Raw genomic sequence first — 27,505 nt, forward strand, 5'->3', positions numbered from 1 at the left:
ACACCTCCCCTACTAATTATTACATAATTGTGGCTTAAGACTCAGGCTTAACCCTTTCATGGTACGGTAGAGTTGAAAGGGATCCGAGGGTCATCTAGTCCAACCCCCTGCACTCACAGCTAAAGATCCCCTGACAGATGGCCATTCAATGTCTCCTAAACAGCCTCCAACGCTGTTATCGAGGGCCCACCGCTTTCTGAGCTGGTCTGTTGAATGGGTCTTGCTGCCAGAACGATCTTCCTCAAGCTTGGTCAGAATCTCCTTTCCTGATATTTGACTCCACTGGTTCGGGTCCTGCCCTCTGGAGCAGCAGAAAGCAAGCTTGCTCCATCTTCCACACAACAGCCCTAAAGATACCTGTGGATGCCTATCATGTCACACCTGTCATCCCTCATCTCCAAAAGATGTGTAACTCCATTCACACATTATTTTATTCAGCTGGTTAGAGCGTGGTGGTGGTGCTAATAATAATAATAATAATAATATTTGTACCCCGCCCATCTGGCTGGGTTTCCCCAGCCACTCTGGGCGGCTTCCAACAAAGATGAAAAATACATTAAAATGTCACACATTAAAAACTTCCCTAAACAGGGCTGCCTTCAGATGTCTTTTAAAGAGAAGATAGCTGCTTATTTCCTTCACATCTGATGGGAGGGCGTTCCACAGGGCGGGCGCCACCACTGAGAAGGCCCTCTGCCTGGTTCCCTGTAACCTCACTTCTCGCAGCGAGGGAACCGCCAGAAAGCCCTTGGAGCTGGACCTCAGTGTCCAGGTTGAACAATGGGAGTAGAGATACTCCTTCAGGTCTACTGGGCTGAGGCCATTGAGAGCTTTAAGGGTCAGCACCAACACTTTGAATTGTGCTCGGAAACGTACTGGGAGCAAATGAAGGTCTTTCAAGACTGGTGTTCTATGGTCTCGGCAGCCACTCCCGGTCACCAGTCTAGCTGCCGCATTCTGGATAACTCTTCAGAAGTCAGGTTCAAGGTTCTTTGAGCAGATATGCTAAAACCAGAATATTTGGTGAGGTAGGCAGCACATAACAGGATGGGGCAGCATACCCCCATTCTGCTACTCTCAATGAAATCCAAATATTTTTCAAGCAGATGTTGCAAACCAGCGAAGCACTGCCAAAGCCTGAGAGTGGCAGCGCTCAGCACATGAAGGGCGCATGGACGCAAAACTTGTCACTCCAGTGTGCCTGGCGACACCAAAAGACCTCTTTGTTTGGATCCCAAGGGCAAAAGTGAAAGGCCAAAATAATGAAAGGGGCTATTTGGGAGCTACTCAGTCCCTGATTTCTACCAGCCACAACCCCACATCCCCATCAAACCCAGCCAACGCATCTTCAGTGGCTTGCACGGTGCAAAGCCTTGAGAGGAGGGAGGTGCATGCTCAGGTATCGGGTTCGAAACAGCACGGAATGTGGGCACAAATGTCTTTGCCAACCTGGTACCCTCCAGCTGCTATGGAATGCAATTCAAAAGCTGGAGCCAATGTGAACTGTAGTTCCATGCACCCAGAAAGTGCCACAGATTGGCCAAGGCTGTCTCTACCTATACAGAATGGAATTATTTCAGTGCTTCCTTGCAAGAACGGGACGGACGGGGACGGGGACGGACGAATTGTTCAAAGACAGAAGAGCAGAAGTTCTTTCTAATACCTTTAAAACAGGAAAATGTGGAACGGGGGAGGAGGAGAGGAGAAAGAAAAACCACACGACGCTCCCGTTTGCATTTCCAGTGTGTATCTTTCCCCCCAGGTAAGCCTTTACAGCAGGATTACAAAATCAGGAAAAAATATATCTATCCAAAACCACAACACAGAATGTCCAGCCCCTAAAGGACAAAAGTTTGGGTTTTTAAAGAAACAAAAATCTATCGATGCAGGGAAAGCATTTCAGAAAAGAACGGAAGTTCCACAGTCCCAACGGCCACACGTTGTAGGAGGTGTCGTTATAGTCCCATTGGGTGAGGTTTCAGGCAAGGTGGGTGCCCCCACCTGGGTCCTGCCCTTTCCAGACTCCCAAAATGCTTGGTCCCAACTCTGCAGCAAGGCATCATGCGAGAACAGCCGAATAAGAGGCCCTTGGCCCAGTCTGCACGGGGAACCTCTTGGACATCTGGAAAAGAGACGAAGGAGCTTCGCTTCACTGGGGTTCTGTGTGGCTTCCGAGGTCACCTGGCCATTCCAGCTGCGATTAAGAGCTTGAAACCACGAAGACGCTGGATAGGGCTCTTCTAAACGCAGCGAGACACAAACCGAGTCCTGTTCTCCACTGTTCCAGGCTTACATAACCAGGCTGACATATTCACCATTTTAATATTTTACATCAAATTTCCCCAGATGTAAATCCCCCTCCCTCTTTCGGATGACCACCCTAACCCTGAGCTATATCAGGGCCTAGTTCAGGGTTTGCCAAACTTGGATCTCCAGCTGTTTTTTTTGGACTACAGTTCCCATCATCCCTGACCACTGGGGTCCTGCCAGCTAGGGATGATGGGAGTTGTAGCCCAACAACAGCGATTGCCTCGGAAACAAAAGAAAAGACGGCGTCAGCGGCCACCTTTAAGACTTCTTAATACTTACATTCAGGCGCAACCCCCTTCTAAGCACACGTTAGCACCACAACAACCAAAGTCCCCAGCAGGGAAACACCACCCTTATGTGATTTACCATTTACACTGAAGGCGCAGAGGAGCTGCTGTCCTGCAAGGCGCTCGCCTTGCCATGGCATCTCAGGCTCTGCAACGCACCCTCTGCCGCCAAGGCTCGCAGGGGAGAGCTGAGGTCCGGCAAGGGATCTCTCAAGCAAACTGGCGGCATTGAGGGCGCTGCTCCCCACGCCCCTTCTGAAGGCGGGAGACCGGAAGATCGGCCCGGTGAACGGCGCAGGAGGTACATCAATGTTTTGAGAGGAGGGCGGTGGCGGACGCCGCTGAGCCGCCTCCTGCAGCCTCCGCTGATGCCGCCACCACTTGCGTCGGGGCGCAGCAGTGCAGCAGCAAGCGCTGCTGGGAGGAGAAGGCCTTGGGGCACTGGCTGCAGCGGTAGGGCTTCTCTCCCGTGTGCGTGCGGATGTGCTTCTGCAGGTGGTGCTTCTGCATGAAGCCCTTCAGGCAGACATGGCACTGGTGCGGCCTCTCGCGGGTGTGGGTGCGCTGGTGCTTGGCCAGGTGGTGGCGCCGGATGAAGTTCTTCCCGCAGGCGGCGCAGCGGAAGGGGCGCTCCCCGGTGTGCGTGCGGTAGTGGTTGGTCAGCTTGCTCTTGTCCGTGAAGCTCTTCTCGCACGAGGGGCACTGGTAGGGCCGGGCGCCCGTGTGGCTCATCTGGTGGCGCAGGAGGTGGTCCGAGCGCCCGAAGCGGCGCGGGCAGAAGCGGCACGCCAGGCGGTCCTGCCCGCCCAGCTCGCCTCCGGCCTCCAGGTGGCTGCTCTGGTGGATGAGAAGGTTCACCTGCAACCGGAAGCGCTGCTGGCACCAGGGGCACGCCCAGGCCTTCTCCCCAGGTGGCGCAGGAAGGGGAGAAAGGGGCTTGGCACTCCCCGCCTCTCCCTGGCAGCCCAGCCCAGGCCTCGGGAGGCTCCCATCGCCTGAGGGCGACAGTGGGAGGCATCCCGGAGAGGGGGCGAGGCTGCAGCGACTGCGCCGGTGGTCCTCCAAAACCCCTGGGAACCCGTAGCTCTTCCCGCAGTCTGGGCACGGGTGAGACTTGGCTTCGCCGCTGTGTTTCGGCCACTCGGCCAGGGCAAGTCCAACGGGGCTGAACCGCTTGGGCTCCCCCGGGAGGCTCCCCGGCCACACAGCTGGGCGAGGAGGACCCTTCCCCCCGAAGGCGCTCTCCCCAGACGTCTCGGGCCCCCACGGCTCAAGGACTCGGGGATCTTGCTTGGCTTCAGTCGGTGCCTTGTCCGTCGGGGGGTCTGCAAGGGAAGGGGAGTGTGGAAGACAAAAACGAAGATGTTGAAAATCTGGAATGCCTACGGAACCAAGATGTTGTTAGCTGCTCTGAGCCCGGCTTTGGCTGGGGAGCGCAGGATATAAATAAAATTTATTATTATTATTATTATTATTATTATTATTATTATTATTATTATTATGTGCTCTTCTCCCAAGCCCATGTTCCCGGGGTGTTCACATTCCTGTCTCAGTGACGTCTACGCTGGATGGGTCACGTATTCAGAATGGAAGACGGCAGGACCCCCAAGGATGTTCTCTACGGGGAGCTGACTTCCCACTAGCAGACCAAAGATGTCTGTATACATGACGTGAAGTCTGGCAACGTCAACCCTGCTGTGTGGGAATCCCTTGCAGACAACCCCAGTGCTTGGAGACAGATGGTCAGGTCGTGCATACAGAGCAGTGACCAGAGGAGGAATGACCGCTGGGAGGAGCGCAGAGACAAAAAACGCCCTGGTGCATCTGTAGCAGAACAACCAAACACCTTCATCTGCCCTGGCTGCAACAAAACATGTCTCTCCTGCATCGGTCTCTGCAGACACGGCAGGTGCTGCTACTTTCCAACAGCTTGTCCGCACCCCCAAAGGAGCACTCCTCCATCGTCTCCCAAGACAGATAATAATAAAAATAATAATAATAAAAATAAATTTTATTTATACCCCGCCCTCCCTGGCCAGAGCCAGGTTCAGGGCGGCTAACACCAGTAAAATTACAGTAAAAACATAATGGGGGGGACCACCAATTTAAAATTTAGGTTAAAATGCAGCCTCATTTTAAAAGTAGCCCATAGATCAAAACCATAAAGGGAGGGAAACACACACGAGCAGCCCTCTCTCCTCCTGTGGTTTCCAAGAACGAGCATTCACAAGCATTGCTGCCTCGGACCATAGAGGCAGGGCAGAGCCATTGTGGCTATTAGCCATCGATATAGCCTTTTCCTCCTCCATGAATTTGTCCAATCCTCTTTTAAAGCCATCTAGGCCGGTGGCCATCACTGCCTCCTGCGGGAGGGAGTTCCACAGATTAACTGCACTGTCTAAAGCAACATATTTTTCGCTCCATAAGATGCACTTTTTTCCTCCTAAAAAGTAAGGGGAAATGTCTGTGCGTCTTAGGGAGCGAATGTGTGGTCCCTGGAGCCGAATTGCCCAGGGGCAAAAAACAGATTATGCTTTTTTTAAAAAAAAAGAGGGAAGGGGGTGTTGAAACAAAGCCGCTGAGCAGCTGGTCGGCAAGCGATCAGGGAGGGAGATAAGGTACTCTAGCGATAAAGGAGGCTGCCTGGGAGGGGGGAGGTAAGGCCGCAGACTTGCAAAGGGGGAAAACAGGAAGACGCTGAGCAATAAGGAGAGAAATTAGAAGAAAAGGAGGAGCAAAAAACTGCTCCAGCTAAGGAAAAGACACTAAGGCAAACAAGAGGAAAGGGAGTGTTGGAAGGAAACAGCTGATCGCTGGGATTGGAAGAGAGATAAGGGATGTTAGTGGAGGCTGCCTGGGAGAGGGGAGGTAAAAGCCCATGGATCCTCAGGAGTTTTACATTGGGTCACCCCAAATTCACCATCAGATCACATAGCATGTCCATGGCTACAGCCTGCACCAAATAAATCATGCATCCACTGTTTCGTGGGGCCGCAATGGCACAAAAGTGTGGTTGCAAAGCACGGACCCACATGGATTCTCAGGATTTTTGAATTGGGCTACCCCAAACTCACCGCCAAATCACATATCATGTCTGTGATCACAGCATGAACCACAGAAATCATACATCCACTGTTTCGTTCAGTATATATATTTTCTTGTTTTCCTCCTCTAAAAACCAGGTGCGTCTTATGGTCAGGTACGTCTTATGGGGCGAATGTATCACCATCATTCTATTATTATTTATACCCCACCCATCTGCCTGGGTTTCCCCAGCCACTTTAAGCAGCTTCCAGCAAAATATAAAAAATAATAAAATGCCAAACATTAAAAAAACTTCCCGATACAGGGCTGCCTTTATGCATGACTTCTTAGCAATTTATTCTGCTATATCCACAGCAAGCAGGGATTTGAGAACCTAGTCTTGCCCCATCCCAGCCCTAAAACCTGACATTTTGCCCCAGTGAAATCTGTGCCTGGCTAGCAAACAGAGACTAGGGTTGTATGGGGGAAGTGTGCAAATGCTTCTTAATCAGAGCATCCCTAACCACTCAATTGCGGCACCAATTTGTAGGCTTCATTCCGACTGCAAAATGTGAGCCTCCAGAGAGCCTGTTGACACTGGTGAAGTTTTTCAATGCCATTTCCTCTATTGTAAGGGGAGAAACTTGCTTCCCCCACCCTTCCTTCTCTTTCTTGAAAGTTTTACTTTTCTGGATGCTGACTTAGACCGCTGGAGACTGAGCACGAGACCTTCTACCTGCCAAGCAGGTGTCCCATCACTAAGCCACGATCCTTCCCCCAACTTGCAACCCCTGTTTTTTAGATGCAGGATATTGAAACCTCCAGTGGCAGTGCAGACACTTTCCTTTCACTCCCCAAGCCCGACACACGGATGTGAAAAGGATCGAGGGGGTCTTAGGAGACCGCAAGTTTCACATGAGCCAGCAGTGTGATACAGCAGCAAAAACAGCTAATGTTATTATTCTAAGCTGCATCAACAGAAGTCAAGTGTCTCGGCCAAGGGAAGTGAGAATAGCTGCTCTGTTGTGCCTGAATCAGACCAATCCTTGAGTCCTGTGTCCTGTTCTGGGTACCACGATTTAAGGATATTGATAATCTGGAACATGTACAGATGAGGGTGACCAAGACGATAAAAGGGTCTGGAAACCAAGTCTCATGAGTTGGGGGTGCTCAGCCTGTATAAGAGAAGACTTGAGGTGTGACACGATACGACACCTTCAAGTAATAATAATAATATTAATAATAATAATTTATTATTTATACCCCGCCCATCTGGCTGAGTTTCCCCAGCCACTCTGGGCGTCTTCCAATCGAATGTTAAAAACAATACAGCGTTAAATATTAAAAACTTCCCTGAACAGGGCTGCCTTCAGATGTCTTTTAAAGATAAGATAGCTACTTATTTCTTTCACATCTGAAGGGAGGGCGTTCCACAGAGCAGGCGCCACTACTGAGAAGGCCCTCTGTCTGGTTCCCTGTTAACTTCACTTCTCTCAATGAGGGAACCGCCAGAAGGCCCTCGGCGCTGGATCTGTGTCTGGGCTGAACAATGGGTATCAAATGGAAGTATCAAATGGAAGGTGTAGCAAGCTTGTTTTCTATTGCTCCTGAGGGCAGGACCCGAATCAACAGATTCAAATGACAAGGAAGGATATTCCGACTCAACATTAGGAATAACTTTTCTGGTGGCAAGAGCTGTTTGAGAATAGAATGGACTCCCTCAGAAGGTGGTAGACTCTTCCACATTGGAGGTTTCGAAACAAGAGGCTTGATGGCCACCTGTCAGATTCTTTAGCTGTGAATCCTGCACTGCAGGGAACTGGGCGAGATGACCCTCCTTGGGAGTTCTTTTGATTTCTTTGTGCGAGGCTGAATCCCCCATTAACAAAAATCCAGCGTCAAAATCTAGCAAGAACGGTTCCCTGCCCGGAGGAGTTCACAGTCCGATTTTCAAAGAAGAGCATTTCCCAATGCAAGATCAGAAACATCTGGAGAAATCCATGGAAATGCTGAGCTGCTGAGGAAAGGGCTGTCTGGGAGACAAGAGTGTCTTTAAGCCTTTTCCTCTGCCTTACCTTTAGACTGGAGAGGGCCTCGCCACGTTTAATTACAAAGAAAGATGCGTTTGCACGGTCATGACTGATATTGGTTATTAGCAATAGTAATTCCCCTTCTGTCTCAAGTTACAGCAGCCATTCTGGAGACAGCCTCTTAACATTTCAGACTGAAGCAGACCCTCTGCATGTGAGCACAATCTGCACTGCAAAATATTCTCCAAGTCTGTTCTGATGCCATGCGAGGGACTTACATACAAGACTTAACATACGTACGGTTGAATGGTTACTTTAAATGTAAAGGTTCATCATTGTTCCACCCAATGTGTATGTCTTTAAGGGGCCAGAGCAAGATAACGAGACCCAGCTTTACAGCTGTGAAACATGGCAGGGGCTGCTGAGTTGAACTTATTAAGCTGTGTCAGCAATTGGGTGTAGTATATAAGGAGCAGCTCCTAGCTCTCCCATTACCCTGGGGGATGGGTTGGTGGTTGGGTCTGGTTTGTTGATGTATTTAGTGTAAAAGGAGTTTTTGTTTTTGTAATTAAAACCTTGTTTAAGTACTTTTTGAGTCCCTTTTTAATGCATGGTCTCCCCAGCAAGCTCTCTGCGCTACTAAACTGCAAATAGCCAACACGTACATGTCTTGGAAGACAACTTTCTGCTTGGAAACAGCTTTAAAGGTTTTCAAGAAAGTTTTAAAAGCTGAAAGCTGAAATCTATTGCTCCCGAGTTTATTGCAAAATAAAAGTTTTAAAAGCTGAAATCGTTAGGTGCAATTCCCAGTGCCTTAAAGGTAAAGGTAAAGGGACCCCTGACCATTAGGTCCAGTCGGGGCCGATTCTGGGATTGCGGCGCTCATCTCGCTATATTGGCCGAGGGAGCCGGCGTACAGCTTCCAGGTCATGTATCCAGCATGACTAAGCCGCTTCTGGCGAACCAGAGCAGCGCACGGAAACACTGTTTACCTTCCCGCCGGAGCGGTACCTATTTATCTACTTGCACTTTTGGCGTGCTTTCGAACTGCTAGGTTGGCAGGAGCAGGGACTAAGCAACGGGAGCTCACCCCGCTGTGGGGATTCGAAGTGCCGACCTTCTGATCGGCAAGTCCTAGGCTCTGTGGTTTAACCCACAGCGCCACCCGCGTCCCTCCCAGTGCCTTAGGGGCCAGCAAATGTGCCCCCCCGCTCTGGTCCCACTGTTCTGAACTTGTGTAAGGGGAGCCTGCTCTGGGGTTCTAGATGGTACGAGGACCCCAGCATGGGTGGATGGTGGCAGGAGAAGTGAGGGTCTCACAGAAAAGACAGCAGGGCCACGGAAGACGCCCTCACTCATTGCTGCTGTCACCCCAAAATGTCACGAAACACACATGGTGCCAAAAATTTCCATTTTCCCCAGGAAAAAAAACATTCACTAACCAGAATGCTGAGCTAATTTCTTTTTCCACATTTCTAGTTTATTTTTTAAGTTTCCACAGACCAAAAGAAAGAAAAAGAAAAATCCAGGGGAAAAGTATATAAAAGTGTTCAGTTCTGAGAAATCGGTGTTTACAGAAAAGGTGAACGGGTGCGCCGTCTCTGGACCAACAGTCGTCCGTCTTGAGTTATTCTGAAGTGAAAATGTCCCTCTGGCAACCGGGGGCGGGGGCGGGGGGGAGGAGATAGTGGGAAGGGGCAGCTACAGTATGGTACACTCCGAACGAGACAGAAAAGACAACCCCAGAAGCATTTTTTTGTTACTACCAACGCCACTGTTTTTTCTTCTTCAGCAACTCTGAACAATCTCTAGTCACCCTTAAAATAAAAAGGTCCTATCGAGTACCCGAGAGTCTACAGGATCCTAAACTCCAGGCTAGGAGGGAGGTCGCGGAAAAGCCCCCTTGCAGCCCTGGGGGCCCAATTTCTGAGGTAACAGTCTTATTTCTCCACCCCCTCCCTCCCTGCCCTTCTTCTGCCCCTCCCTGCAGAGCCACAGCTCCGGTGGGAGGGGGCCGCTAGATGAAGATGGCGTCCAGCAGGGCCTCCCGGACGGCCGTCCCCATCAGCCGGTTCTGCTCCCGCAGGTGGATCTTCTGGTGCTGCAGTAAATGTTGCTTCTGAGTGAAGCTCTTCTCGCACTCGCCGCACCGGTAGGGCCTCTCCCCGGTGTGGATGCGCTGGTGCCGCACCAGATCCGAGGGGTGGCTGAAGTTCTTGCCGCAGTACAGGCAGGCCAGGGAGCTGCTGCTGCCCCGGCCCGAGTGCAGCCGCTGGTGGGTCACCAGGCTCTTCTTCTGCGAGAAGCTCTCGGGGCAGCGGCTGCACTTGTAGGGCCTCTCGCGCCCGTGCCCCTTCGGGTGCTGCCGGTAGGACGACTTGAGGTTGAAGGTCTTCACGCACTTGGCGCTGCCGTACGGCTTCTCTCCGGCCGGCACCCTGGGCAGGGCTTTCAGGTTGTGGCTCTGCTTGAAGGTCTCCTCGCAGGCCACCGACGTGTAGGCGCCGCCCCCGGTGTGGATGCGCTGGTGGAGGGTGAACTGCTGCTTGTAGGTGAAGCTCTTCTCGCACTGCGGCCGGTAGCCTCCGCCCGCCGCGTGGCTCTGCTGGTGGATCAGCAAGCTCTTGTGCAGCCGGAAGCTTTTCCCGCACTCGGGGCACACAAACAGTTTCTCCCCCGGCCTCTCGCGCTGGAAGCCCGCCATGGGGCTGTGGCCGCCGCCGCCAAAGCTGGCCTCTCCGGGAAGGGCCTCGTCCGCCTGGCTCTCCGGGTGCCTCCGCTGGTGCATCAGGGCGCTGTAGCGGCTCCCGAGGGAGGCAGCCCCTGGGTGGGGGCCGTGGAGGACAGCGTCTTCGGTGCACTGCAGCCCCAAGCTCTCGCACAGTGCTTTCTGGGCCTGCAGGACCTCTGCTTTGAAGGCCAGCCCGTCATCTGGTGGGTTGAAAGAAAAGAGCGTTGGTGCAATGCTTCTTCTCCAAAGCAGCAAACGCGCGCAACATCCGTTTCTTAAAAACTGAGCCAGAAGCCTACAACATTCTGCCCAGCTACCTTCTCCTGCCTGTTTAGAGGGAGGATGCTTAAAGGGCCAGGTAACCCAGAGTGGCTCTGCAGGAACCCGCTTTGCTCAGTCGTCAGCGCACTCCTGCCTGACCACTGCACAAGGCGGCTGCGGCCAGCGTGGCCTCTCTGCCGCACCACGTCACGAGGACACAGCCCCTTTTCCATCAGGCAACGTGTACAAAGACCAACAAGGCAACTCTCTGGTTGGTGCAGCCTGACTGGGCATTTGCACACGTTATTAAAAGTCTTATTGGCACTTATTTTAAACTAAGAACCCAGGTCTGTAAGCTGACAAGCCCCATTATGCCTTGCTCTCCGTTCTACCCAAAAACGTTAGAATCAAAGAATTGCAGAGTTGGAAGGGACCTCAAAGTCATCTAGTCCTACCCCCGGCAATGTTCATGAGCTGTTCTCCACTGCTCATGTCAACCCTGCCTGGGAAGTCCTCTCTGCTCTGGAGAGCCACAGAAGGCCTGCTCTCACCCGTCCACACTTTCAGCTCCAAGCCCCTGAACTCCTTTGTCTAGCAGGCTGCAGACTACAGGGCTTGAGCTTATAAAATGTGCTTCTCTAGTGTGCAGTCAGAGGGATCTTTCTGACCCTTGCTCAGTGCTTGCACACTGCAGGTGCCCACCCCCCTGAAATTACTATATTCTTAAGTCAAAGAACAAGCAAGCACTTGCCTTCTCCCCTCTTCCCCCCCATACCCTAGAAGAAAGCCACGTTCGGGGTACATTTATACAAGCGACTGACAGTTCGAAAGAGCAAAGGAAAGCATGGAAACGTGATCAGCGCTCGCTCCCGCCTAGCAGCAAACGGCCACCAGGTGAGAGCAGGAGACAAGTCAGAAAGGGGGACAGGCAGTAGCTGTGTTCTTACATGAAGGGCTCGTGCTCATTCTCTCTCTTTCTCTCCCTCTTTCAGCGTCTCCTCTCAGCCTCGCCAGCCAGCCAGCTCTGCTCATCCTTCCAGCAGCCCATTTCTTTGTCCAGGTGGGCTCTAAACCAGCCTCTCCCCCTCTCCACGTTCAGAGCCTCAGTGCCCCTCCAAGTCTCCTTGCCATTCTCGGGTGAGCGGGGCAGGGGGGCACTCAAGGCCAGCGCCAGAATGACCCAGGGCTGGCAACGCGCGTGCTTGGATTGCCTCCACTACAAAAAACGGCTCCTGAAAGCAGGTCTTGGCTCTCCTTCGTCCTTTGCTAGTCAAACAGGACAAGCGCATTTGCCCTCCTCAAGGCTGCTGGATCAGTAGACTGAAGGCAGCCCACAGGTGGCCAAGATGAGACCATCCGAACCTTTCTGAGATGTTGCTGCTTTGTGTTTTTCTTTTAATGGTACCGGCGCATTCTGGTTCTTTGTACTTTTATCGCTCTGTCATGGATGTAAGCTACCATGAGGGCCCAGAACACCACGAGGCAGGGGTTATGCTTTAACAGGAGCAGACCATTTTGCTTGCACGCCATACAAGGAGTGGTGGAGGGTGGGAGGCCACACGGGTGATGTGGAGAGGGCCAACATCACCGCTAGGAGGGGCGCTGGCTAAATATCACTGTGGATATTGCAAGTGTGATTCGTTGCATAAAAGAGAAGGCGGGGGAGGAAGCACTCAGAATATTTTAGCCAGCAATACAGAAGACACAAGTTCATCCTGAACATTACAACAGAATTCACAGAAAGGGGGCTTGCTGGGTGGGTGGGTGGAAACAGAAGGAGGAAGGCTTTGTACTGGTGGGACGTGGCTCAGAGGTACAACCAATGGGCTGAAGAAGCAGAGAAACATATAGAGTTTTCCTATACTACTCTCTTCCCTGGTCCTTAGCATGGTGTGTCTTATGTTGTGGAATCATAGCAGTTGGAAGGGATGCCAAAGGTCATCTATCCCAACCCTTTGCAACACAGGAATCACAGCAAAGGAATCCCCGGCAAACGGCCACACAAACTCTGTCTAAAAACCTCCAAATAAGCAAAGTCCACCACCTTCCAAGGATGTCTGTCTCACTGCCGAGCAGCTCTTAATATCAGAAAAGTCCTTCCTAATGTTTGGTTGGAATCTCCTTTGAATCCCCTGGTTTGCGTCCTCCCCTCCAGAGCAGCAGAAAACCCAGGCTACCCCATCTTCAGTCTTATGTTAAGGTCGAGAGTAATTTGACTCAGGGGCTAGGAAGCTCCCCTTGCCTGGGAGGCGGGCCGTGAAGCAGCAGCAAGAACAAACGCTTTCTGTGAGGCCACAGGGCCATGGGAAGCTGCCCAACAGGACAGAGTTCTACCAATGAGGCAGCTCCTCACACAGAGGTTGCAAACTTGATGTGGGGAGAATAACACGAAACAGTAGGTGTAGCTCAGTGACATTTTTATCCTGCTTTACACGGAGAGACCCTTTTTACGCCATAAAACATCATCACAAACAGAGCCTTGAAGCAGAAGGCCCTTTCCCCCAGTGGGCCAAAGGTACCCGAACACCCCATAAAACACAGCCCCCTCAAGATACAAGAAGGGAGCATCAGAGGCGCTTGGCTTGCTCCAGGTTCTGACTTCAACACCATGCGCTGCAAATGCAGATTCGCTCAGCTGTGGCCATTTCGACACAGGGCCCACAGCCGCGCGCGGCACTAAATGGGCTGGGGAGAATAACGTTCTGCTTGGACATGTTGCTCAGACTCAAGTGTAGCAGCTGGAAGGGTTGGCAGCCTGATCCGCTCCAAACGCAAAGCGCCTCTGCAACGTCACCGCCCCTCCTGCACCTAGGTGCGCCAGGTGCAACACTCACCAGCGCGAGGCTTGATGCGCAGCTCGCCTTCCTCCGTGCCCTCCGGACCCTCGAGGTTCACCTCTTGCTCCCGCTTCCCTGGAGAGCCAAAGGAAGATCCGGCAGCCCCATAGTCTGTGCCAATGAAAAGAGCAGTTAGGAGAAAGCTCAACTTGGGGCAATCTAGTCTCTCTCCCCTCCCCCGACTCGCTTTAGGGCAGCAACATGGGCATCACCTGGCTGAGTCTCTGCAGGACTTCAGAAAGCACCTTGGCAGGATACAAGGTGCACAGATCCTGCCAGGGGGTTGGCACTGCCCTCCAACTGTGCGGTGGAATGAACAGGGCCCTTGGCAGACCAAAGGAAGGCATTTTTATCCCTCTGTTTTTTATTGTTATTAATTTATGAATCACCTTTTATATGTGTGTCAAGGCAATTTGCAGGTGTGTGGTAATATAATAATAATAATAATAATTATTATTATTATTATTATTTACTATTTATACCCTGCCCATCTGGCTGGGTTTTCCCAGCCACTCTGGGCGGCTCCCAATCAAGTGTAAAAACAGTACAGCGTTAAATATTAAAAACTTCCCTGAACAGGGCTGCCTTCAGATGTCTTTTAAAGATAGGATAGCTGCTTATTTCCTTCACATCTGAAGGGAGGGTGTTCCACAGGGTGGGCGCCACTACCGAGAAGGCCCTCTGCCTGGTTCCCTGTAACCTCACTTCTCATTGGGAGGGAACTGCCAGAAGGCCCCTGGTGATGGACCTCTGTGTCTGGGCAGAACGATGGGGGTGGAGACGCTCCTTCAGGTACACAGGACAGAGGCCATTTAAGGCCTTAAAGCACCAACACTTTGAATTGTACCCGGAAACGTACTGGGAGCCAATGCAGGTCTCTCAGGACCGGTGTTATATGGTCTCAGCGGCCACTCCCAGTCACCATAAAATAAGCTATAGTTTTAAAAGGAATACAACCCCCCCCCCCAAAAAAAAAACCTATCCGATATGAGCATCTTGGGCTTTTCATTCAGCTGGAAAACTCTGTTGCCTCTTTATTCTGCAGAACCACATTGAAAGTCAATGTAGTAATGAACCTGTACTTTCAGGAGAGTGAGAAAAATTCTCAGGGATGATTCACACCCTGGCCGGCACTTTCTTGATCTCCTGCCCTCAGGCAGAAGATATAGAAGCAGGATTAGTCGCACCAACAGGGTAAAGAACAGCTTCTATCTGTGGGCTGTTAGGTTGCTGAATGAAAAGATAACAACAGGGCAACTGCGTTTTGGGTTTGGTGGGTGTGCGTCAGTAAACGAGGGGAATTAAGACTAAGAGAGCTGAGTGGGGGGTGCTCCTGTAATCTCACTGCATACAAGTTGTACAAGTGACAATAAAGTATTTCAATTCAATTTCCATTTCAACCTAAGAAGAGGCCTGCTGGGTTAAAAGGGGCAACTTCCCCTCTAGCCCGGCATCCTGTTCTCACAAGGGCCTACCAGACACCCACCATGGGAAGCCAGCAAGCAGGAGCCAGGCACAAGAGCCCTCTGCCCTCTTGCAGTCGACAGAGGCTGGTATGCGGACTGTGGAGGCAGGGCATGGCCGTCGGGGTTAGTAGTTCCTCCCCACGATGTTTCAGACCAACTATTCAAACCATATTTTAAATTCCAGCTGAAAATATTTAGCATTCATGTTTGGGGGGGGGGTGCGGAGGGGAAGTTTTCTTAGACCCTGTTGCAAGAGCTGCGTCCCTCTAGGTTTTACTTTTCAACATTTTCTTCCATTGCAAAAACCGTGAGGAGAATCCAGTCAAGATTCTTTTCCAAGCGGATTTTGTATTTTCTGAAACCCTGAAATACTCTGGACAAAAGCGGCCTAACCTACAGGTTCCACTCACCAACACTGTGGTCGCTTGGAGCTGTCCTTCCTTCTGCTTTCTCCTGGTCTCCAATGACATGTGCATTTTCTCTCCCTTCCATTTGGCAGGCCAGGCCAGGCCTAAAAACCAAGGCTTCTGTTTCGGGAGACACGAACGAGAGGGTGTTTGTTCCGTCAGCCACTTTGGACCAGGCTGCAACTACTTGCTAAGCCTGTTTCAATTTTACTCGATCGCAAACCCCAAAGGAGCACAAAGATGGCCTTCATTCCGCTCTGCTGTAACAGGAAGAATGCCCGATGCACAAGACTTCCCTGTCCTGGGCCACAGGTCTTGAGGCCCACACCACCAAGGTGAACCTCAGACATGGGAGTCCTGGCAGACCCCTCTTGAAGAGAGAGGAAAATCTCCTGCACATTTTGAAGTTAGTGGGTGGGAGGGGAGAATCCCAGTTGTAAGAAGAAGAAGAAGAGTAGAAGAATTTGATATCCCGCTTTATCACTACCCGAAGGAGTCTCAAAGCAGCTAACATTCTCCTTTCCCTTCCTCCCCCACAACAAACACTCTGTGAGGTGAGTGGGGCTGAGAGACTTCAAAGAAGTGTGACTGGCCCAAGGTCACCCAGCAGCTGCATGTGGAGGAGAAGAGACGCGAACCCGGTTCACCAGATTACAAGACTACCGCTCTTAATCACTACACCACACTGGCTCTCACTGGAGATGGAAGGGTCAGTTAAGACAGCCTCGTACATCCTATTCACCCACCCAAACCCTTCTGGGGTTCCAGCTGCTTACCTGGGCTGGGCTCTGAAGAAATCTCTTTCTCCTTAGGGACCTCCTCTTCTTCCACACAGGGACGTTCGCCTTGCTCAATCCGGGACAGAAGGTCAGGTTTTGCAATTGCATAGTCTGTTGGAAAAAGAGAAAACACAGAACACCCCTTCAGCCCACTTGCTGCACTGAACAGGATTAAGGGAGATGCTGGCAGCACTACCGTACCCACTGAAAATTCACCGCAGGGGACACGCTAGATGACAGGTGCATCATAGAAGTTACATGAGCAGGTCCTGAGGTGCTTCAGAGCACAAAGGAAGGGCAAAGTGGGGAGGTGAGGAGAGACTGGGAACGTATCCCTGAACACGCAGAAGTCCTGGAGGTCGTGGAGTTCAGCTACTTCCCCACAGTCACCCCTGCTTTGTGTTGGCTGTTTCCAAGGTCCTGGACACTGCAGAGCATTCCAGCACAGTCCCCACACCATCACACAGCTTATCACGTGCAGAAAATCAAGCAGTGATCCCCAAACGTGGTTAACAGCAACTGTGTGTTTACACCAGCCCACCGTTCGGCCCATCTAGTCCAACAGCCCATCTAGTCCAACATTCTGTTCTTACACTGGCCAATCAGATGCCTGTTGGAAACCCGAAAGCAGGACCTGAATGCAATTGCACTTTCCCCTTCTGCAGTTTTCAGCAACAGGGATTAATAATGTTATTATTTGCACCCCATGACGGAGTAGATGGCAAACACTTAGATAACAGATGAGATAGATATTTTAAAAAACCACTTGAGACAGCCTCATGACTTGCATCAGCCGCTAATAAAAAGAGCAATAACCAGTTCTTTACCCAGTGAGACCAACGACTCGTAGTTGCTCTTCATCATGTTTTTGTAGAGGTCCTTCTGCCATTCATCCAGGTTCCCCCATTCCTGCTCTGAGAAGTAGACGGAGTTGTCCTCAAAGGTCACCGGCACCTGGAATCACAGCAGTCGCAGACTTAGACCTTCTAGGGTGAGTGCCTGGCACTTACCTGGACCCCTTTTCTCTCCAAATCCATCAGCTTCTGCAGGGCCAGAATGTTACTACTCTGGTCTAGAGAAGCTGGAAGGGTGCATAGCCTATCGCTTCTCAGCAAGAAGACTCACCAGCTATTCCTATGCTCCCCTCCCCAACCAACATTTAGAGATTTGAAGAAAAAAACAGTATGAAGCGAACTCTTATTATTTATTTAACGTACGTATAGTTCCCATGAAATGTCTCAAAGTGATTTCACAATACAATAACACCATATGCAATACATCTGCATGTATAAAAGCAATTTCAAATCCAATCCAGATACGGACAGATAAATATCTCCACCTAGAAACTTTGTTGAGTTTAGCTTTTAAGAAGCAATCTAGCAACTACCAGATTCAATGCAGTAGCTCCATTTCCACTGCCTGTCTGTTACTCTGTAAAGCTCTGAGCAAAAAGGTGGCACTTCAATATATAATAATTTAAGTAGTGCCTAAGAACCTTTTACCGTCTGGCCCAAAGGTAGTGACAGAACTGATGGTAGCTCGCTGTGGCTTATTTGCAAATCATTTTGAGAATAAAATCGCTTGCATCCGCTGGGACCCTGACTCCACTGTTACAGCAGATGAATCTCAAGAGTTACCCAGAGCACTGTCTAGTCCTATTATATTGGATGAGTTTCAGTCAGTAAGGCTCAAGGACGTGGGCAAAGTGCTCGGATCCGTCAGGGCGACCACCTGCGCTCTGGACCCTTGCCCCTCTTGGCTGATGAAGACTAGCAGGGAGGGACAGCTGACTGGGCCAGGGAGGTGATTAATGCAAGAGGGGGCAGTCCCTGCCTGCTTGAAGGAGGCACTGGCAAAACCACTCCTCATTTATGCTGACGACACAAAGCTCTACTCCTTTCCATCTGCAGGTGTGGCAGTCTTGCCTCAGTAACTAAATGGACGAGAGCCTACAAACTGAAGCTCAACCTAGATAAGACTGAAGCACTGTTGATGGGCGGTTCCCTAGACCGAATGGATGGGAGGTCACCTGCTCTTGATGGGGTTACACACCTTCTGAAGGAGCAGGTATGCAGCTTGGGGGTACTTCTGAATCCATTGCTGTTGCTTGAGGCTCAGGTGGCCTCAGTGGCACAGAGCGCCATCAGCTGTACCCCAATATGAACAGGTATAGCCTAACTTCTGTTGCCTATGCTCTGGTAGCCTCTAGGATAGATTACTGCAATGTGTAATATGTGGGGCTGCCTCTGAAGATGGTTCAGTTGGTACAAAATTCAGCAGCCAGGGCAAGACGGTGTGAGCATATAACACCGATCCTGAACCGACTGCACTGGCTACCAATTAGTTTCTGGGCCCAATTCAAAAGTGCTGGTCTTGACCTATAAAGCCTTAAGAAGCTGAGGACCACATTACCGCAAGTTCCGCCTCTCCCCATATGAACCTACCCAGACCATGAGCTCATTATCTGAGGCCCTTCTTCGTGTGCCTCCTCTGCAAGAGGTCTGGAGCGGGGCCTTTTCTGCAGTAGCTCCATTTGTGGAATGCCCTTCCTAGGCTCACTTGGCATCTTTGTCACATACATTTAGGCGTGAGGCAAAAACATTCCTCTTCTCCCAGGCCTTTGGATAATTAACCTATCTATGGTCTTTTAAACTGCATGGAGGGTAACTGTTTTTGTTTGTTACTATGACTATAGTATGTATTTTTGTGCTTTTACGTTGTAAACTGCCCTGTGATCCTAAGATGAAGGGAAGTATAGAAACTGAAGAAACAACAACAGGAGCCCCCCCCCCCAAAAGCCAAGGGGGAGCAGAGTTGAAAGCGTGTTTCACAGCTGACACATACAATGTTGCCTGGGTCTCTCTCTTGTCATCATGCCCTATGTAGTACACATGGAACCTAATTATCCTGAGTAGAACCTTGAATTACCAGGCTGTACTTTTCAGGTGAAGTTTCTAGTCCTCATAGTTATGGACATTATGCTTGGTAATAATCAGGAAGCATTGGCAAAAGGTTCAGGTCTTCACAGGGCAGGTATGTCATGACCTACCTGCTGACCCCACGTTGCTCCCTGACAAACATTTCAAAGTTCTACACAAAACCAAATTCAAAGCACAACCTATAAGCAAATTTGCACCACTGATACTGAGAGAAGAAGCTGGGTTCTCTTGGGATGATCAACCCAGAAGCATCCCGCCCAAAGCAGATCCCCTCCTGCCCAAATCCAAACCCTGATCCACCAGGCTTTCAAGAAGGGAAATGGAACATTTCCAGGAACAGCATCTATCTCCAGTCAGGGCAATGATCCTATCTAATGAAGTATCATTGTTTCAGGTGGCAAACCATTGCCTGTACTGTAGTGGATGTCAGAGGAATGGCCGACCGGGAACATGAGGGCAATTCCATTCCTGCCTTCTTCCCAGAGCCACTGAAAGTTGTGCCCCCAGTGCAATTGAAGCAATAGGGCTTAACACACCTCTTTGCTGCCTCCTTTTAGAGATTTGGCTGGTTAGTCTTAATCAGTCTGTTAAGTCTTAATTGATGTGAAAGTCCGCTGGCAACTCAACTTCATCAGTGCCTCCAAACCCATCATTTCCCTCGAAAGGAAACTGCACTGTACTGACACCTTTCCCACACATAGGTATTTTTTCTTTTTTTAAAAACCATTGGTTTATATTTTAAAAATTTAAGATGTTGTTTTCGCAATATAAATGTAGGCGGAAAGCAATCTGAGTTTCCGGAGTATAAAAGGAGTCTCTTTTATCTATCACACTGGACCAGTCCATAAGAGTCCGAAGTGTGGGTGGTGGATTCCAAAGACCACCTTGTCTATTAGCTCATGGAATAAAACTATACCACTGAACTGCAAAGTCACCCTCAGATTCAGGCAACCTTGAAGCTCAGATCTGTTTAGTCAGTTTCTCTGCCAAAGCATTTTGCCAAATGTAACAATACTACTCTTGTGCTGTACCTCCATTTTTACTTTTCCAATATTTTGCAATTACCTGTCTTGCAGCCACAAATAAAAAGGCAGCATATCTTTAAATGGCACCATCTCATTCTTTCCATCAAAAGTTATTAAGAATTCCCACGAAGGTCATTTGTCAACTTGTCAACTACTTCAGCACGTTCCAAGAATACTTCAAACTCTTTTAATTTCCTTACAACCCCCATCACATATGGATACATGTACCTAATCCTGAACAATCTTTCCTCCAACATTTGGATTGACGCTTCTGGGGTGCAAGGTACCAAGAATATTATGCATTTTTAGGCATTCTCATATATCTTTGCAGTCTTAAATAGCTTCTTGTTCCAAAGGGCTTTCCATTTTTTGCTGAGATATCCCTGCACCCAGATCTGTCTCCCAGATCCCCAAAGCTGGTTTCCACTTATATTCAGTATTGTATATATTGCAGCGATTAACCCCTTGCTTCATGAAGATTAAGGGTAAGATATTCATAAAGCTCATTTGACATGATAGCATCTTACCCTAGAAGTTTGGGTGGGAAGGGGGCATGTCCAGAGGCTGGCATCAGCCTTTTATCCTCTTTGGTGAGCTACTGCAGTTACTTAAGCACTCTCTATGCTATTTAACAGCTCTCACAACAATTCTCTAGGGTACCTGAGAATCCCAACAGGCATAGCTGGACCACACTACTCTATTCGTCCGTGGAGGCTATGAGAAAAGGACAGTAAGAAAAGATGTGTCCATAATTTCCAGAGCTTGGGGGACGCACTAGCTGAACAGAAAACAAGTTTCTCCACGAGTTTAGAAGAGCAAATAAGGCATTTCTCAACTATTCCAATAATGCCAGTCAAACAGCATCTAAACATGGAAGATGTGCTAAGGAAACACTCAAACTGTGTTGGTGTCCTCCCCCCCCCGCAAAAAAAGCCCTCCACAAATCCTCCCACCTAACACTCAACAGTAATGGAGTTTTGCCAGAAGCTATCTAGAATAAGGTAAATGTAAAAAAAACCAAGAACTCGAAATGGCAACCTAAAAAATAATGCAAGGATCGAAGCCGCAAAGTAGTGAGAATCAAGGCCTAGCAAACCTCAATGCTCTGTTGTCACATAATGCAAGCCTTAAAAATAAATACAGACGTCTTACTAGCCTCTCTGTGGTGGGCATAACTATAAACTTGTGCAGATTTTGACACTGTTCGCTTCTTTACTGTGGACAGCATATTGGGGGCCATCCACAGAACCACACACTTCTCCTCTCTCGGGTGAGAATTCCTCCATCCTTTGACAGCCTTCAAGCACAGTTCACCATCTCCACCAAAGCCAAGTATAGTTCTTATCTTAACCGAGTTTTCAAGACTTTGGGCTCATGAGCTAGTTGTTTGTGGCACACCGACGGCCTGAAAGACCTTTCTACTTAACAAAAGTTTTGCTGGCTGATGATCTGGAAGGCAGCCTTTAATAATAGCACATCTCCAAGTCTGCGGAACTTTTCACAATGCTGTAAAAGGGGGGAGATAGAGAGTGTGTTCCGCAAGTGTCCTTACCTTGGGGGTTTCCCCTTTGGAGCCTGGAGGGAGCCTCAGGATCCAGAAGTTCTGATTCTTCAGCAGGTTCTCCATGTTCTCTAGCCTCCTCTGCAGCAGCCCGTACTCCTGGATCAGCGTCCCCAGAGCCGTCAACTTGCACTCCATCTGGTTGCCAAAGTCCACCACGGCATTCTCACAGTCCACGTATTTCTTTTCGTTGGTCACCATCCGCCGCTCCAGGTTCAGCAGCCGTGTGGCGTGAGAATCCACCTTCCTCTCCACGGCTTGGATCGCAGCAACCACCGTCCACAGAGAGAGCTCGGCCATGTTCTGCTTGGCATCTCGGACAAAATTCTGTTCGGGCTGCGAAGGCACCGGCTGCCGGGGCTCCATGTTGAAACGCTGAAGCTGGTTACAAAAGGAGAGAAGAACGATCAATATAGTCCGTCTATTTTGGCTTGCTGTCTGCTCCGCCCCAAAAGCACAAGCAAGTTAGGAATGCAGGAAACCGCATTATACAGCGTCAGCCCATACAGGTCCATCTAACTCAGGATCACCTTCAACAACTAGCGGAGTTTGAGGCAGCAGTCTCTCCTTGCCCTACCTGCAGGTGCTGAGGGTTTAACTGCAACCTTCTGCATGCAGATCAGATGCTTGGTCACTGAGATACAAGTTCCTGTGAGATACCAAATTATTATATCAATATTACAGGTTTTACATTTGAGTTTGTGCTTATAAGCCACCTCAAAAGTGCATCTTAGGGCTGCATTAATGCAGGCTTTGCCAAACTGGATGCTGACTGGGACAGACAGGAGTTGTAGTCCAAAACATATGGAGGGCACCAGGTTGGCAAATGCTTCGTTTGTGGGATCCTTAGGACTGGTTCTCACATACACACTCACCGCCCTTAGTTTTCTATACACTACTAACTACATTTTACACCAAAATGCTTTTAATGCCCACTAGGAATTCAGTTTTCTCTGCATTCTAGTTTTGTTTATTGATGTGCTGCTTTATCACAGTGGTTTACAATAGTAAAAAAAGAGGAATAAAACTATGCAAGAAAAGCATAAAATGTTAGGAAGTGAAAAACGAAAAAGTTAAAAGCAAAGATCAATAGCCCATTGTGGGGGATGTACTCCTATTTGCCTGCGTAGGCCTGGTGAAACAGAAAAGTTTCCAGCAGGCTTTAAAAACCTGGCACAGAAGGCGCCTGCTTTTTTAAAAGCCACCTGATCTAATTCTCACCTCTGAGACTAGCACACTGATGTAAAAGCTATTATCTTCTGGGTTTGCACTTCTCCCAATTTTGCAATAGTCTTTAGCTCAAAAAAAATAACACCACCAAAATGCATTTTAAAAGTACTATTTTAAGATAAAATGTTTAGAAATGCATGCAGAGAAATAAAGTATTTAAAGATGAGCTTTTACATAGATTCTTAAAAACAAAAAAAACCTGCAGATGGATGAAGTTTGAGAACCCCTGAGCTAGACCAATGGTTCACCCATTCTTGTACTGTCTATTCCACTGCTCTTCACCTGGTGTGTTTGGACACCGAAGCACGTAGTGTCCTGGCCTAAGAGGGATCTTACCAAAAACATCCCATTTTCCTTTGTTACTCTTGCTGTTCAGGGGTTTCGGTTCTTGAAAAGCAGGAATACAGAGAGGAAGAAAACAGAGAAGTAACCATGTGCAAAGACAACAAAACTTGTTTACCTGGAATACTTGGTAAAAGAGATAATTTCAGTAGGTGCAGATTTCTTCCTTATTACATGACAGCTGCACCAGCCACAATTCTCTTTTCTATGCAACTTGGCTGCATCTGTGGAAGAGAAGAGACACGAAGGTCCGCTCCATCATTTCAGCTCAAGTCATTTGCCATCTCTCGTCCCCATGCACATCCCTGCGGTGGCTATTCCATATGTGACTGTAGAAAATGTGTAACATTGCCTAAGGATTTGTAAGTGAATTAATTTTCCCCTCCTCCCCCAAATCCCATTTTTAATAGTATTTTGTCTATTAGGATGAATGTATTTGCTGTGAACTTTTTTGGGGGCGTGGGGGAGAACCATTAAGCATATTGGCAGAAAAGTGTTATATAAATTACGGTAATTATTTTAAAGAATTCTAAGCCACTCTGCATCCAAATGGATGGATCCCAAACTAATTCACTTAAATAAGTCAACAAGCAAGCAAATAAATAACTACAAAATCCAGGTCTTGCTTTCCATCTGGTCAACCTAAAACAACTTTCCCCAACCTGGTGCCATTGATATATTATGAACTAAAACTCTAATCAGCCACAACCAGAATATTCATATGTACTCTAAAATACTTCGGAGGGCACCAAGGTGAGGAAGGCTGTCCTGGGAGAAGACAAATTGTTCAAAGGGGATTCCATCCTGCTGGTTAGTTAAGGGTCCAGAAAAAACTCTATATTAGTGACAGTTTTCAAATTAAGAGGCTGTTTATTCCCAGCCTTGAGATCCTGCCTCTGCATAAGAACCCAGCCTGTCTCAAAAAGGGATGTTAGCTGCAACTCCTCAGGCCTGCACATCTGGGCACCGTGCACTTCCGCAAGAACGGTCCCAAGAGATGAGTCTCCCATCAAAGCAGAACACTGAGGACATAACCACCCTTTCCTTGTGTCCTTCAGAACCCCCATTATACAAAAAATAAGCACATCCTTCTGGACTTGGAAGCTGCATGGAGAAGGAATCTCTCCTCCACTGCAAACTCCCCCCCCCCAAAAGCACACTGACCAAGAAACACCCCCCCCCGCCATGGAGAAACAAGCAGTATTTCTAAGCACACAGGGCAGCATTTCTCTCTCTCTCTCTTTCTCTTTCTCTCTCTCTCTCTCACACACACACACACCAGGGATGCTCCTAACCAACCTTCCCCCCTCCCTTGCCAGGCAGAAGCAAGCAGTCATCCTACACACACACACACACACACACACACACACACACACAGAGAGAGAAACCCTCCAAGGCCAACAACACTAAGCTCTCTCTCTTTCTCATGCACACACACACCCCACCCCCTTCCCTGCCTCCCCACCTTCCTCTCCCTGCAGAAACAGTCATCTTGTTGTAAGCTATTTTCTGGCTTACAACAATCTTGCACACTTACATTTACTTACACAAGCCAGTCCCTCTTAGGCCAACAGCACTAAGCTCCCTTTCTCTCTCTCTCTCTCTCTCTCTCTCTCTCTCTCTCTCCCTCCCTCCCTCTCTCATTCACCCCCACCCCCTCCCTGGCTCCCCACCTCCCTCTCCCTGCACAAACAGTCATCTTGCACACACACTCACTCTCTCTCTCTCTCTCTCTCTCTCTCTCCAAGGCCTACAACGTCGCTCCCTCCCTCTCTCCCTCCCCTCCCCCTGGATGCTCCCCTCCCCCCTCCGAGGAGCCCCGCCCCAGCTGACAGAAAAAACCAAGGCGGCGCTTCCATATCTCCCCTCAGGGGAAAAACACACACACACCACCAGCCTCCCCCCCCCCCCAATATTCACACCCAGCAACGCCCCCCCCCACTCTTTCGAGGGGGCCCCTCCCCAGAAGGCCCCTTCAGGGGGCTGGGCGGGCTGCCTTTCCCTTTCTCCCCTGAGGGGGAGACCAGACCAGCCTCACCTCAGGCGGCGGCGCCCCCTCCCTCGACGACACCCCCCCCCCCGCCAGGGCTTTTTGTCTCCCCTCCCCCTCCCCAGGAGGAAAGGGGGCGGGGCAGCCGAGAGCGGCCCAATCAGGCTCCGTCTATTGCAAGGGGGGAGGGGAGGGCGGCCTTCTGAGGGGACGCGCGGCGGGGCTGGGGGGGGGCTTCTGTCGGGGCGGGGGTCTCGGGGTGGGGGGGCGCAGTTGGAATGAGGGGGGTGAGGAAGAGACGGGGAGAGAGGAGGAGGAGGAGGAGGAGGTACCCACCAGAGCCGTCTCACTAACACGGCTGCCGCGCATGCGCGGTTCTGTGTTTGGGGAAAAAAGTGGGGAAACAGCGGCACGCATGCGCGCGGCGGCCCGGAGGAAGCGGAGTCGGCGTGAGGAGGGGGAGAGGAGGAAAGAGATACGCGGTTTCCTGTGCGCTGGAGGCGCCGCAGCGCCACCTGCGGAGGGAGGAGTTCATGGCAAGGGGGGCCAATTCGCTTTCTGCTCTCCTGCTGGTTGCTGCTCCCTGGAGCGAGTGCGATGGGAGGAAGGCCCTCCCCGCTGCTCTAGGAAGATGAAACATACCCAGAGGCCAGCTGGATCAGGCCAGCGGCCTATCTAGTTCTCACGCTGGCTAAATATCCCCAGGAACCAAAAGCTCTAAATCAGTGTTTTCCCAATCTTGGGACTCCAGCTGTTTTTGGACTACAATTCCCATCATCCCAGACTACGGGTCTTGGTAGCTAGGGATGATGGGAGTTGTAGTCCAAAAACAGCTGGAGTCCCAAGGTTGGGAAACTCTGCTCTAAATAGACTGCATCTGGAACTGGAGGTTCCGTAAAAGCCTAAGAAGAGCCTAGAGACAACCTCATGCCAACTGCCTGTCCAGGCCAGCCCCCTGTTCTCACGGTGGCCAACCGGGTGCCCCTAAGGGAAACCAGCAAGCAGGATCCAAGCACAAGAGCCCACCCTCCCTCCTGTGGCGTCCAGCAGCTGAGATTCAGAAGCATTGTAGTGTTATCAAGAGCCCTCTTCTCTTCCATGAGTTTTCCCAATCTGCTTTTAAAGCCATCCAAGTTGGTGGCCTCACTGCCTCCTGTGGGAAGGAGTTCCACAGATTAACTATGCACTGTGAAGTAAGACCTCCTTCCCAAAACGAGACTCCTGTAGCAGCAGAGAGGTTCTGGGCTGCTTTTTTGAGCCAGCTACCTGTCAACGCTAGTCCCAGTGACCCTGCCCCACTGGCAGCCTCTGGCCTTGCACTGGGTGTCTTTGAAAGGGGTCTTCCCTGCCACAGGTTGGTGGCCATTGCTGCCTCCTGTGTCACCCCCACTTGTGATTCCTGGCAGTTTGTATTCAGAGACATGCTGCCTCCGGCCGCAGAGGCGGAACATAAATCATTCACTGCTAAACCCAGGCCAAGAGAAGCTATACATCCTTCCTGTCTCCCATCAACACTCCAGAGGACTAAGGAACTGGAGTTAAGGAAGTATGAAGCCGCCACAAAGCTCCTCACTCCTTTATTTCACCCTCAGAGGCTCCAGGGAAGAATTGGTTGGCATCCTTTTCAATATCTGGAACCTCACAGCACCACCATAGCAATACAATATATGATCACAAGTTTTAAAATGCCCCTCAATAAAGGCATATGGCCTACAGCTTTGCAATGCAAAAACTCCAGGTTCAATAAGAAGGGGATTCGGGGAGAAAGGTCTAGAAGGAGCCCTGAGAGTTCCTGCAATCAAAGCAGGAAATAGCAAGCTAGAAGGACCCGCCATTTGACCAGGTAAGGATAAATAGATAAATAGGTACCACTCCGGCGGGAAGGTAAACAGCGATTCCGTGCGCTTCTCTGGTTCGCCAGAAGCGGCTTAGTCATGCTGGCCACATGACCCGGAAGCTGTACGCCAGCTCCCTCGGCCAGTAAAGCGAGATGAGCGCTGCAACCCCAGAGTGGCCACGACTGGACCTAATGGTCAGGGGTCCCTTTACCTTTAAGGATGCTTCATATGTACCAGGGGGAAGAAAACCAATGGAGTCTTCCTGAAATAATCACAAGCAGTTTCTTCTCCCAGCATGTTTCCCCCACCTCCTGAGTAATTACAAATCCAAACTTCTCTCCCACAGGGGAAACAAATAATATGTCAATTCTGCCCAGTGTCAAAGAAGACCCAAACTGTGCAACAACAGTGCAAAGTACACACAAGGATGCCGCCCCTCTCCTCCAAA

The 27,505-nt window shown here is 50.0% G+C and overlaps 1 protein-coding gene across 3 annotated transcripts; it reads right to left on the minus strand.

Moving 5' to 3' along the window:
• Positions 1–1,730: 1,730 nt before the first annotated feature.
• On the minus strand, positions 1,731–25,629 carry LOC308459057 (zinc finger protein 783-like). 3 transcript variants are annotated; one of them, XM_080974114.1, is made up of 9 exons: positions 25,556–25,629; positions 23,348–23,453; positions 22,235–22,306; positions 21,649–22,038; positions 16,960–17,086; positions 16,130–16,243; positions 15,357–15,473; positions 13,478–13,591; positions 1,731–3,922 (listed from the first exon to the last, which is right to left on the minus strand). In XM_080974114.1, exons 4-9 carry the CDS (start codon positions 22,021–22,023, stop codon positions 2,904–2,906), a joined length of 1,866 nt encoding a protein of 621 aa, XP_080830240.1. In that variant the 5' UTR covers positions 22,024–22,038; positions 22,235–22,306; positions 23,348–23,453; positions 25,556–25,629; the 3' UTR covers positions 1,731–2,903. The 3 variants fall into 3 exon arrangements, with proteins under 3 accessions (XP_080830240.1, XP_080830239.1, XP_080830241.1); XM_080974113.1 differs by lacking the exon at positions 22,235–22,306; XM_080974115.1 differs by lacking the exons at positions 1,731–3,922; positions 22,235–22,306 and adding an exon at positions 9,107–10,582 and having other exon boundaries at positions 25,556–25,627.
• Between the last annotated feature and the right edge of the window lie 1,876 nt (positions 25,630–27,505).

The sequence above is a fragment of the Podarcis pityusensis genome, assembly GCF_964106645.2.
Source record: "Podarcis pityusensis genome assembly, chromosome: 12".
NCBI lineage: Eukaryota > Metazoa > Chordata > Lepidosauria > Squamata > Lacertidae > Podarcis > Podarcis pityusensis.